The sequence below is a fragment of the Danio aesculapii genome, chromosome 24 (genome assembly GCF_903798145.1).
Source record: "Danio aesculapii chromosome 24, fDanAes4.1, whole genome shotgun sequence".
In the NCBI taxonomy this organism is placed as follows: Eukaryota; Metazoa; Chordata; class Actinopteri; order Cypriniformes; family Danionidae; genus Danio; species Danio aesculapii.
In genome coordinates this window covers 3,186,933-3,200,839 of record NC_079458.1, presented here as the reverse complement: position 1 = coordinate 3,200,839, position 13,907 = coordinate 3,186,933, and the positions used below count along the sequence as shown (strand labels likewise).

The 13,907-nt window shown below is 34.0% G+C and overlaps 1 protein-coding gene across 2 annotated transcripts; it reads right to left on the bottom strand.

Annotated features, from left to right (window-relative positions):
* Nucleotides 1-1,764: 1,764 nt before the first annotated feature.
* LOC130218896 (probable crossover junction endonuclease EME2) lies at nt 1,765-13,085 on the bottom strand. Of its 2 annotated transcripts, XM_056451207.1 has the most exons (9): nt 12,578-13,085; nt 11,218-11,339; nt 10,987-11,100; nt 9,214-9,329; nt 9,040-9,106; nt 8,389-8,504; nt 4,724-4,907; nt 3,636-3,837; nt 1,765-3,163 (listed from the first exon to the last, which is right to left on the bottom strand). In XM_056451207.1, exons 1-8 carry the CDS (start codon nt 12,945-12,947, stop codon nt 3,676-3,678), a joined length of 1,251 nt encoding a protein of 416 aa, XP_056307182.1. In that variant the 5' UTR covers nt 12,948-13,085; the 3' UTR covers nt 1,765-3,163; nt 3,636-3,675. The 2 variants fall into 2 exon arrangements, with proteins under 2 accessions (XP_056307182.1, XP_056307181.1); XM_056451206.1 differs by lacking the exon at nt 1,765-3,163 and having other exon boundaries at nt 3,419-3,837.
* Between the last annotated feature and the right edge of the window lie 822 nt (nt 13,086-13,907).

Sequence of the window (13,907 nt, the reverse complement as noted above, 5' to 3'; positions counted from 1 at the left end):
AATAATAATAATAATAATAAAATAACAACAATAATAATAATAATAATAATAAAATAATAATAATAATAATAATAATAATAATAATAATAACAATATTAAAATAATAATAATAATAATAATAATAATAATAAAATAATAATAATAATAATAATAATAAAATAATAATAATAATAAAAAAAATAATAATAACAATATTAAAATAATAATAATAATAATAACAATATTAAAATAATAATAATAATAATAATAATATTAATAATAAAATAATATTAATAATAATAATAATAAAATAATAATAATAATAATAATAAAATAATAATAATAATAATAATAATAATAATAATAATAATAATAATAAAATAATAATAATAAAATAATAATAATAATAATAATAATAAAATAATAATAATAAAATAATAATAACAACAACAACAATAATAATAATAATAATAATAATAATAATAATAATAATAATAAAATAATAATAATAAAATAATAATAACAACAACAATAATAATAACAACAACAATAATAATAATAATAATAAAATAATAATAATGATAATAAAATAATAATAATAATAATAAAATAATAATAAAAATAATAAAATAATAATAATAATAATAAAATAATAATATTAAAATAATAATAATAATAATAATAAAATAATAATAATAATAATAATAATAATAATAATAAAAATAAAATAATAATAATAATAATAACAATATTATTGATATAAATATTGATATAATGGCCAATTTGTGCAGCTCAAACAAGAATTTTTCAAGTTGTAAATTGATTTAAAATGGCTGTAATTGTTATTAATTTTTAATCATAATTATGCAGGCATCTCATATTGTGTCCTACAAAAGAAACAAAGTCATGTGTGTTTGAAACAACACGAGGGTGACTAAATGATATATTTCTGACACTCACACACACCGTACAGTTCATCTCCCTTGCCAAAATATCCAAATTCCTTCGCTGGACCTGTGAATAAACAATTAGGGCTCAGGATGAAGCTTCTCATCAGCATCCTCATTTCCAGTGCCAATATTTCCAGTCTTTTTTTGTCTCTTTTAACTAAAGCTAGATAAACACATGCCAAACATCTTTGACATTAGCAGTATTATTATAGCCATCAGTTGTTTAATACCTCAAAACCAGCAGATTAATGCTGTAAGACTGTGAATTAATGCTAGATATACTGTACAGTTCCTATATTGCATCTATAAAAGGTCTCATTAGGACGTCACTGAACTGTAGATTAATATCTGAGCCTGAAATTAAAGCGATGTTTTATCTAAATGCATGCAGTATCTGATTTGATAAGTGCTCTAGATTGTGTATTTTAGTGTCCTGTGTTCAGTATTTATTGTGTTATTAGTAGGATTGAATGCTGGTTTATTATATACACACTATATATGAGTGACGAGTGAGTGATTTTGTACTTTTTGCATGTTTTCTTACTGATTATAAAATAATAAATAAGTGCAGAAAAAGCTCTTTTATTGTTTTTCATGAATCAAATTTGTGTTTTATTTTGGTGTTTCACTGCATAAAACTTATATCAAGGTTTTTACACATAAAAACGAAGCTATACAAAACTATTTTGCATAGATATTTCAATTTATATATAATTTGACTCCATAATCAAATACATATAGTTGAAGTCAGAATTATTAGCCCCCCCCCCCCCTGAATTATTAGCCTTCCTTTTTATTTTTTCCCCCAATTTCTGTTTAACAGAGAAAAATCAACACGTTCAACACATTTCTAATCATAATAGTTTTAATAACTCATTTCTAATAACTGATTTATTTTATCTTTGCCATGATGAAAGTAAATAATATTAGACTAGATATTCTTCAAGACACTTTTATACAGCTTAAAGGGACATTTAAAGGCTTAACTGGGTTAACTTGGCAGGTTAGGGTAATTAGGCAAGTTATTGTATAATGATGGTTTGTTCTGGAGACTATCGAAAAAAAAATTTGCTTAAAGGGGCGAATAATATTGACCTTAAAATGGTTCATAAAAAATTAAAAACTGCTTTTATTCTAGCCGAAATAAAAGAAATAAGACTTTCTCCAGAAGAAAAAATATTATCAGACATACTGTGAAAATTTCTTTGCTCTGTGAAACATAATTTGGGAAATATTTAAAATAGAAAAAATAATTCAAAGGGGGGCTAATAATTCTGACTTCAACTGTGTATTATATCTAAATAAAAAACATGTTCTCAAACATATGCATACGTTTATATATAAATTATAAATGTACACACACTTAAGTCAAAACAAACTTTTATTTTGGATATGATTAAACTTTGCCCAACACAAATACACAACCTGACAAAAATCTTGTGGCTTATCCAAGTTTTGGGAAGAGCAAATAATATCTTGACTTCTAGTTGATCATTTGGTATCAGAAGTGGCTTATATGAAAGGCAAAGGCCTCTAGATTACACTGATTTGACCAAAATAAAATATGATCATGGCTTGATTTTGAATGATGTAATTAGGACAGTAAGATCTGACTTTGCTTAGACAAAAGTCTTGTCATTTAACAGAAATAATGTCCAGTATAGAATATGTGGTCATGCTGCAGTGGAAACAGAATGAATATTGTGTCTGACTCCATCATGAGCTTGGAGGACTGCATCCATACATCTCTGCAATGACTCAAATCACTGATTAATAAAGTCATCTGGAATGGCAAAGAAAGCCTTCTTGCAGGACTCCCAGAGTTCATCAAGATCCTCTGGATTCTTCTTCAATGCCTCCTCCATCTTATCCCAACTCAATAATGTTCATGTCTGGTGACTGGGCTGTCCAATCCTGGAGCACCTTGACCTTCGTCTTCAGGAGCTTTTATGTGGAGGCTGAAGTATGAGAAGGAGCGCTATCCTGCTGAAGAATTTGCCCTCTCCTGTGGTTTGTAATGTAATGGGCAGCACAAATGTCTTGATACCTCAGGCTGTTGATGTTGCCATCCACTCTGCAGATCTCTCGCACGCCCCCATACTGAATGTAACCCTAAACCAGGATTTTTCCTTCACCAAACCTGACTGATTTCTATGAGAATCTTGGCTCCATGCAGGTTCCAGTAGGTCTTCTGCAGTATTAGTGATGATTGGGATGCAGCTCAACAGATGATTCTGTGATCGACGACAAGACTTTTGTCAGGTAGTGTATATTGAATTAGATTTTACAGTTTGTGCTATCATATTTACTAATGTTCAAGTAACACTGCTTTTTTAAATAATTAATTTAGTTTATCTGGTTTTTTTAATGCTTTTTATGGTCTTAGTTTAATGTGTTTTATCTAAGATCATGGATCCAATACACAATCTGATAAACAAACAAACAAACAAACAAAAAATGATAGCAATTATTGATAGGCAGTCTATTTTTTTATATTAATTAATAAGATTATCAAAGACCAATTTATAAAGTGATATTTAAATGCTTTTTTTAAAGACAAAGACATGAGTTTTATATAATCAACGCTAACATTATAAAACATTTCATTGACATTTATTTTTCAAGTAATTGCTGTATGACCAATCAATATGTCCACGATGAGATATAAATGTATTAATCTGAGGCACACGTTTATATTCAGCTCACGTTAAAGTGCAAAGTTAGATTTTCTTCCATGATTGGTGCCTTAATCCAGCAGGAGCTGAGGATTCTGCGATGTGAGAAGACGATGTATTCGGCCAGCGAGCTCCGGACCGACACGCCTTTCGTTGACTCCGCCCACCACAGTGAGATCAGCCAATAGCTTGCGTGGCTCCTCCCCCGATGGCAGCTCTTCATAGGCCTGCAGGTAAATGAGGGCATATAAAGAGTGTACTTCACTGTGAGCCTCAATTAAAGGCACAGTATTTAATTATCGCCACTAGAGGGAGTGTATCCACAACAAACAAAGGTGTATTTTGATGATGCAGTGACTGTGGAATCTTGGGAGTTGTGGTCTTCATTACATCCTACATGACATTTATTACATCCATTACAGCTTTTATTATGCCACACTCCACCACATCCTGTTTTCATGGTCACGTGGAAAGGAAACAGCGCCGTTTTATCCGACTGAATACATTTTAGGCTGTCATAATGCGGCTTTGTGCAGTCGAATAAAACACACGACATATTAAAGCCTCGCTGTTGTTTTCCTGTAACCAAACCAGAAATTGAGAGTCTGAATCATTCTTGAAACATTTGGGATAATATTAATACATAAGTCTGCAAGATATATCACCCTGTGGCTCTAGTGGCTTTTGGATATTTTAATGAGCGATTTTTTTTTTTTACATATTGTGCATTAAATTAAGTCAATTTTCACAAATTCCCATGATCGACCATCGTTTAATTAACAATCGACTTATTGATTAATTATTAACCTTAATAAAAATGAAAACTCTGTCATCATTTACATCTTGTTTACTCTTTTTCATTCTGTTGAACACAACATAACATATTCTGAAGAATGAACCGCTAACCATTGACACCCATAGTAGGAAAAACACATACTATGAAAGTAAATGGCTTCCAGTTTCCAACATTCTTCAAAACATCTTATTTTGTGTTTAACAGAAGAAACTAAAACAAATGGCAGAATTTAAATCTTTATAACCACCAATAATGTGTGCTGATTCAAAAGGTTTATTGATTTAAAAGGTTGATCTTCACTACTGAGCACAGGTCACCTGCAGCAGGAGTGATGGTGAAGGGAAGGCGCTGGTCACGGTTTTAGCCACGGCTGCACTGACGCGGTTCAGCTGCTGTATTTGCCTCGTCCACACCTGAGCGAGTCCGCGGCCATCTCTGTCCACACGCACACCAGCTGACCACGAGCCGTCCATGCAGAAACCCAGATCAGGATCAACACACAACGCCCTGATAACAAAACACAACCGGACTGAAGAATAAAGAGCAGCGGCTGACGGATGGATCAACACTATACAGGCAAGTCATAATGTTCCACAGTTAGCTCCCTGATATGATTCTTATTATTAACTCTTTCCCTGCTATTGAGATATCTCATCAGTTAAGAAACACGTGCCAGCACCAATAGTTGTGTAGATATGCATTGACATATTACACGGTGACCCGAGTTCGATTCCCAGTTAGAGGTCCTTTGCCAAACCTTCCCCTATCACTCTGCTCCCCATGCCTTCCTGTCTCCAATATACTGTCCTATAAAAATATATGTTAAAACCGCCTAAATTTTAAAAATAACAATAATTATTAGACAATGCTTCCTTGCCCTTGATGAGTTATTATGGCAATCTGTGCTTTAGGTATATTATGGTAAGGGAAGCCCTAGCGCATGTCCTGGATGAGTTACAGCAGTGTTTCCCAACCCTGTTCCTAAAGGCACACCAACTATACACATTTTCAACAACTGTACATTTTCAACCTCTCCCAAATCAAACACACCTGAATCAACTCATCAGAACATCAGAAGAGACTCCAAAACCTGAAATTAATGGGTCAGATAAAAGAGACATTCAAAATATGTACTTATGGTGTGCTTTCAGGAACAGGCTTGGGAAACACTGGTCTAGTCAATTAAGAAACAACGTATTGGCACCAATAGCTACTCTCCATGCTTTCCGGTCTCCACCATACTGTCCTATAAAAATAAAGCTTAAAACCCCCTATATAAATTGTAAAAATAAAAATAATTAAGACACAATGCTTCCCTGCCCTGTATGAGTTAATTATGGTGATCCATGTTTTAGGTATATTATGGTAAGGGAAGCATTAGTGCATGTCCTGGATGAGTTACAACAGTGTTTCCCAACCCTGTTCCTAAAGCCACACCAACAGTACACATTTCAACCTCTCCCTAATCAAACACACCTGAATCAACTCTTCAGAACATCAGAAGAGACTCCAAAACCTGAAGTTAATGGGTCAGATGAGGGAGAAATCCAAAATATGTACTGTTGGTGTGCCTTCAGGAACAGGCTTGGGAAACACTGGTCTAGTCAATCAAAAAACAACGTATTGGCACCAATAGCTTTATGTAATGTAATGTGTATTGCCGTATCTCTCTACTACCCATGCTTTACAGTCTCAACTATACTGTCCTTTAAAAATAAAGCTTAAAAACCCCTATAAAAATTGTAAAACTAAAATAATTAAGACACAATGGCTCTCTGCCCTGGATGAGTTAATTATGGTGATCCATGTTTTAGATGTATTATGGTAAGGGAAGCATTAGTGCATGTCCTGGATGAGTTACAGTAGTGTTTCCCAACCCTGTTCCTAAAGCCACACCAACAGTACACATTTCAACCTCTCCCTAATCAAACACACCTGAATCAACTCATCAGAACATCAGAAGAGACTCCAAAACCTGAAATGAATGGGTCAGATGAGGGAGACATCCAAAATATGTACTGTTGGTGTGCCTTCAGGAACAGGCTTGGGAAACACTGGTCTAGTCAATCAAAAAACAACGTATTGGCACCAATAGCTACTCTCCATGCTTTCCAGTCTCCACCATACTGTCCTATAAAAATAGATCTTAAAAACCCCTATAAAATTGTAAAAAATAAAAATAATTAAGACACAATGCTTCCCTGCCCTGGATGAGTTATTATGGCGATCCTTGTTTTAGGTGTATTATAGTAATGAAAGCCCTAGCGCAGGGTGAGTTACAAGACTTCTGGGTCTCCTGGGTGTAAAATATAAGACAATAAAAGAAAGTGTAGATCAGATCATATGTAAAAATGAAGTAATACATCTCTCTTTTTCCCAATGCAAAAATATCCACCCAGGTATTACAAGGACATGGTGAATTATGAGAACATTGAAAAATCATCAAAAATCATAACTTAAAAAATACACAGACAGATTTTAAACTGGGTTTACTTTTATATAGTGAATTTTAAAGAGATAGTTTACCCCAAAATAAAAAGTTTGCCATAAACTGAACAAAAGAAGATATTTTTGTTGATAAGATTGTAGGATGCCATTGACTTCCATAGTACTTGTTTCTTCTTTATAGTACTTGTTTCTCACTACTATGGAAGTCAATGGTTGCCAGTTTCCATTGGTGTAAAGTAACTAAATATAAATACTCAAATTACTGTAATTGAGCAGCAGTTTTATTAATGTGTACTTTTAATTTCCCTTGAGTACATTTTTACTGCAGTATCAGTACTTTTACTCCACTACTTTCCTTCAACCTGCAGTCACTACTTTATTTTTTCTTGTCTATGGGGATTAGAACAATCAGTCCTGCGAGTTCAATCAAATCACACATAGAAGGTAAATCCCATCATAATGAACTACTTCAAGACATGAGGCGATTTATAATTGCAGCAAACTGTTTGGAAGTATTCAAAGTGTCCAAGAAGATGTTCAGAATCTTTACATGCATTGACCCAGAGACTGTTTTGATGCATGTCACTGATGACAAGATGACGGATGTTATGATGTCCGAAATGGCCTTAAACACCCAGCAGGCACAAGACGTCAACATGATGTCAGATTGATGTTGTACACTAAACGTCATGGGAACGTTGCATTTTGTTAGGAAATGAAAATCGAGTTTACGTCAGAACTCAACGTCAGGCCGACATCAATGTCCAACTTAAAATCAACTAAATATCAACGTCTAATGATGTAACAGCTTGTCGTTGTGTGGATGTTACCACTATTGACATTTATCGGATGTTGGATTTTGGTTTCCATACCTGACAAATAAATGTTAGTATTAGACGTCAATATGATGTTGATTTTAGATGTTGGGTCAATGTTGGATATTGGTTACTTTCTAACAACCTAAAATCGACCAAATATCAACGTCATTTCACGTCATTATTGGACATCGAAATAACATTGTCCTTAAGACGCTGGCTAGACGTTGAATTTTGGTCACCTGACGTCACAACCTAAATCTAACCTAATATTAACGTCTCACGATGTTGTGTGCCTTCTGGGCAATAACTAAATGCACTACAGAATGTTACGTTTACACACATCCACAAATGACATGTGAATGCATCAGATTTTTACAGCATAACACTCACTACTCTTGAGTACTGTTAAAAGGGCTACTCTTTACTTTGAGTAATATTTACAACAGATACGTTTTACTCTACTTGCACTTCATTTTTAGACAAGTAATGGTACTTTTACTTGAGTATGAGTTTTCAGCACTCTTTCCACCCCTGCCAGTTTCCAGCATTCTTCAAATTATCTTCTTTTGTGTTCAACAGAAAGTAAGAAACTCATAAATGTTTACAACCCCTCGAGGGTGAGTGAATGAGCAAATTAGCATTTTTGTGTGAACTATCCCTTTAAATCTCAGAAGATGAAAGTGAATCCAGCATTTTGAGTGATTAACCTGTGTAAAACTCACTTGTACGGTCTCTTTGATAAAGCTTTGGTAACTGCGACCACATGATTGGTCACTTCCTGCCAGCTGGACAGGAAGTGAACGGTTATATTCCAGTAGAGCTGCAGGTGAACCAACAGCTGTCAATCATAGAAAATAAGACATGATTACTGGAAGGACACATTACTGATTAATATTCAGAGATATATTTCAGAGATTATATTAGATTCATAATAATAATATAAAATAATATTCATTCATTTTTCCTTCGGCTTACTCCCTTATTTATCAAGGGTCGCCGCAGCGGAATGAACCACCAACTTATCCAGCATATGTTTTACACAGCGGATGCCCTTCCAGTTGCAACCCAGCATTGGGAAACACCCATACACACTCACATTCACATTCATACACTACGGTCAATTTAGCTTGTTCAATTCCTCTATAGCACATGTGTTTGGACTGTGGGGGAAACCGGAGCACCCGGAGGAAACCCACACCAACACGAGAAGAACAGGCCAACTCCACACAGAAATGCCAACTGGCCTAGCCAGAACTCGAACCAGCGACCTTCTTGCTGTGAGGTGACAGAGCTAACCACTGAGCCACAGTGACACCCAGAAAATAAAAATATATTAATACATACATATGACATTATATAATATTCTCTCAGACCTCTTCTGTGTCCATATGATGCTCATTCAGGTGAAAATCAAGCTCATCTTCATCCCATGATGCTGATCTGAACACACACATACACTTATAGAAGTCCACTCTAGTTTTATATGAATGATTCTGTATTATTATAAACTTTAAAGATTAATAATAAGATGCTTTGAGAGTGTGTACCGTCGCTGATGACTGATCACTAGAATTGTGACAACTTTTCCCTCAGTTCTGTTCATGGAATTGTAGAGATGCTGCAACAGAGACTCCGCCCCCTCATGAACTTCACCAATAGGAATCTAGAATGAAGATCAACACAAGAAACTCTAAATATAGTAAATACAGAATACTACTAAAATAATATAATAAACAATATATATTCATATAGTCATTATAATTATGCTATAATTACATTTATTATTTGCATTTATTAAAAATGTATTATTTATATTTATTAAAATAATCTAACAACAGTAAATAATCATTTTAAAAACAAAAGGATTATAAATATATATATAAATATATATACATGATTATAATTATATTAGAAAATGGTATTATTCATTTTATGATTACGTTGTATTACAATTATATATTGACAACATATTTAAATAAAACAAACTAATATTTAACACTAATAATTTAATTATGATTATAAATAGTAAAAACTACACTGATGACAAGATATAGCAATATAATTAATAACACTAAATTATAGTAACATGTAATACATACATACATACATATATATATATATACACACACACACACACTTTATTAGGTACACCTGTCCAACTGGTTGTTAACGCTAATTTCTAATCAGCCAATCACATGGCAGCAACTCAATGCATTTAGGTGGTCATGATGATCTGCTGCAGTTCAAACCGAGCATTAGAATGGGGAAGAAAGGGCATTTAAGTGACTTTGAACGTGGCTTGGTTGTTGGTGCCAGATGGGCTGCTCTGAGTATTTCAGAAACTGCTGATTTACTGGGATTTTCACGCACAACCATCTCTAGGGTTTACAGAGAACAACACGTCCAACCTTGAGGCAGATGGGCTACAGCAGCAGAAGACAAGAAACTGAGGCTACAATTCACACAGGCTCACCAAAACTGGACAATAGAAGATTGGAGAAACGTTGCCTGGTCTGATGAGTCTCCATTTATGCTGCCACATTCAGATGGTCGGGTCAGAATTTGACCTCAACAACATGAAAGCATGAAACCATCCTGCCTTGAATCAACGGTTCAGGCTGCTGGTGGTGGTGTAATGGTGTGGGAGATATTTTCTTGGCACACTTTTGGTCCATTAGTACCAATTGAGCATCGTGTCAACGCCACAGCCTACCTGAGTATTGTTGCTGACCATGTCCATCCCTTTATGACCACAGTGTTCCCATCTTCTGATGGCTACTTCCAGCAGGATAACACACCATGTCATAAAGCGTGAATCATCTCAGACTGGTTTCTTGAACATGACAATGAGATCACTGTACTCAAATGGCCTCCACAGTCACCAGAGCTCAATCCAATAGAGCACCTTTGGGATGTGGTGGAACGGGAGATTGGCATCATAGATGTGCAGCCAACAAATCTGCAGCAACTGCCTGATGCTATCATGTCAATATGGAGCAAAATCTCTGAGGAATATTTCCAGTACCTTGTTGAATCTCTGACATGAAGGATTAAGACAGTTCTGAAGACAAAAGTGAGTCCAACCCAGTACTTGTAAGGTGTACCTAATAAAGTGGCCGGTAAGAAAATATATATATATATATATATATATATATATATATATATATATATATATATACATATATGTTATAATACAAATACAGCATATATAATACAAACATAGCAATTTGCATGGAAAAATACATTTATATGTATAGTTATCATTAAATAACAAACATAATTCATATTTTTTACAGGACGGATTATGTTCAATGACTAACCAACAGATTGTTCACTGTTTTATGTGACCTCAGCATGTCCTCAAGTTCATCAGAGGAAATCACCATCAGAATCTGATCTTCTTCAATAACTTCATGTTTCTCCTCATCCTCAGTCTGCAGTACAGAACAAACACCTGATTTAATAAGCACTTGCATGTCTGGTGTTGCCCAATAATAATAGTGCCTGATAAACCCCTAATGGAGAGTTGTTGGTAGTAACTTATTGGTGACCTGAAGGGCTTGTCGAGTCCAGCTGATGCTGTTGGGAAGACCTTCATTATCTATACGGTTTCTCCACTGCAGGCCATCCAGAGTCCTGAGCAGCACATCACAGCCTCGATCCCGCAACAGGACTAGACAAAGATTATATTGCATCTGATTATTTAATATTCAGCAGCAACAGAAGAGGAAATAACAAGCAAGAATCCTTAATAATATATATAAAAAACATATTAAAGGACTTTTTTTGTAAAGACAATTAGGAATGTTGGTGGAAAAACAAAACTGAAAATGACTAAAGCACACAACAAAACTACTGAAACTCAAAAATCAACATGAATTTTCTGCATTCTGTATGTTTCGGTTTATTTACATCATTTATATTATGCATATAAATCTATACAATGTTTTTATTTACTTTTAATGGTTCTTTTATATGTTCTTTATCTGATGTTCATCTGTAATATTTGCAAATAAGAAACTGGCTAAAAAGTTCAATTAATTTGACAAATTTTAATGAACCCAAAATAATATTGTTTATAAAACATAATATATCAATAGGGGCTTCACGGTGGCTCGGTGGGTAGCACGATCGCCTCACAGCAAGAAGGTCGCTGGTTCGAGTTCCGGCTGAGCCTGGTGGCGTTTCTATGTGGAGTTTGCATGTTCCCCCTGTGATGGCGTGGGTTTCCTAGGGGTGCTCCGGTTTCCCACAGTCCAAACACATGCGCTATAGGGGAATTGAATAAACTAAATTGGCCGTAGTGTATGAGTGTGTGCGAATGCAACAGTGTATGGGTGTTGTGACCCAGTGTTGGGTTGCGGCTGAAAGGGCGTCCGCTGCGTAAATCATATGCTGTTGAATGCCATTGGATATTGAGTTTTGTTTAGCTCAGGGTTTTATTTTAAGCTCCGCCTTTCATCTTTCACTCACAGCAAACTAACGGTTGCTAATCATATTTCACTCAATCCGTCAAACTGACGTCATCAGAAAAGGACTGACCATTCAGAGCTGAAGCAAATGGTCAGATTTGAATTAAAGATTAACAAAACAAATGAATTTTCCCCTCAGTGGATTAACTTTCACTGATTATTTGTTCATTTTAAGACTAACAATGTGCGCTAACAGAAAAAACCGTGAATTTTGATTTCATGCGGACTTTAATTTAGAAAAACAGCTCGTTTCTAGACCTCTTCATAAATCATGTTTTTATTTATTTATTTTTTATAAATGCACTCTTCGTCTATGCCATAAAAATAAAACAATTTAAAAGACCTCATATGTAAACTGCACATATAACAACACTGACGCGTGCATTTATGTCGTATAACACCAGTGACACCTTCATCTTCACTTGCAAAGATTTCTCACCGGCGTGAATGTGGACCGTCAGACTCTTGATGAGATTTTCAGGTTTTAACAGGTTCAGTTTCACCGCCGCATCTTTCCTCCTCTGCCTGTCTTGTAGCTTCTCCTCTTTCAGCTTCTCTTTCAGCTTATTTTTCTCCTCTCTCAGCTTCTCTTTTTCCTCTTTCAGCTTCTCTTTGGCAGTTCTCTTCGTGTCCTGCTGCTCCTCCGGCCGCTTCTTCCTCCTCTTCCTCCCGGAGCTGCTGTGTTCAATCTTTGATTCATCTGCAGAGGTGTTTTGTTTGAGTTTTACACATGATGATGGTTTATCTTCTTCAGCCTCGTTCTCTGAATCTGATATTTCCCATGTATTCACTCTCTGCGCTGAGGACATAACGTTAAATCAACAATTATAAATATAAATATTATATATAAACTGTAATATGTTGATTTTTTTATTATAATTTTGTCATTTTATTATAATCCTCCCTGTCTATTTCTTATTTAATGTGTTCCATCATTGTTCAGCACTCAGTTCCAGGTGGTGGATGTAAATAAATACGGCGCGGCAGAAGGGACAATTATACTACGGATTGCGTTTTGAAAATGATTTAAAGCCGTGGATTTCTGTTATGTGTTATCGTTTTATTTGCATCTCATAATTGCTGATTACATGTTTACATTTATTTTAAATTGTTTTATATATATATATATATATATATATATATATATATATATATATATATATATATATATATATATATATATATATATATATATATATAGTAGTATTTTTTATATGCTTACATAGTTTTATGTTTCAAATAATTAAAAATGTGAGTGAAAGAATGTTCCATTATAATTAAATGTGTAACTGTTATGTATAGTGAAATGAAACACCAGTTATTCTGTTGTCTGTTTATTAAAATATACAAAACTATAACTGATCATGCCTTTTGGTATATTTTAAATGATTACATATTCTTGCTGAGAAATGGGTAAAGCCTGGTAGTTTGAAGAACAGCTGCAAAATATACACATTTAAAATAAAACTTTTATCTGTGATGGACTTTTAATTTGTCATAAAACGATTCGTCTAAATATACCTGACAGTATATATTGAAATATACACTTTTGTTTATCTGAATTAAATTTTAGTGGGTGTCTGTAAATAAAAATAAAAAACAGAACTAAGTTTTAATGCATAAATGCCATTTTTTAAAATGTTTGACCTATTTATTTGTTATTATGCCTGTTTAAAGTGCTTAAAATATCCACCGATTATGCTTTGTTTAAACCTTAAACATATCAAAATTAAACAAGCACTGTTTTCTTAAAACAACACACATACATG

Bases quoted from the DNA above. Each gene is read 5' to 3' on its own strand.
- LOC130218896 (XM_056451207.1), bottom strand. From the start codon at position 12,947: ATGTCCTCAGCGCAGAGAGTGAATACATGGGAAATATCAGATTCAGAG. The intron at 11,340-12,577 runs GTGAGAAATCTT...ATCTTTGTCTAG, and splicing joins GACGGTCCACATTCACGCCG to TCCTGTTGCGGGATCGAGGC. The intron at 3,838-4,723 runs CTGCAGGTGACC...GCCCTCATTTAC, and splicing joins TCCCTTCACCATCACTCCTG to CTGCAGGCCTATGAAGAGCT.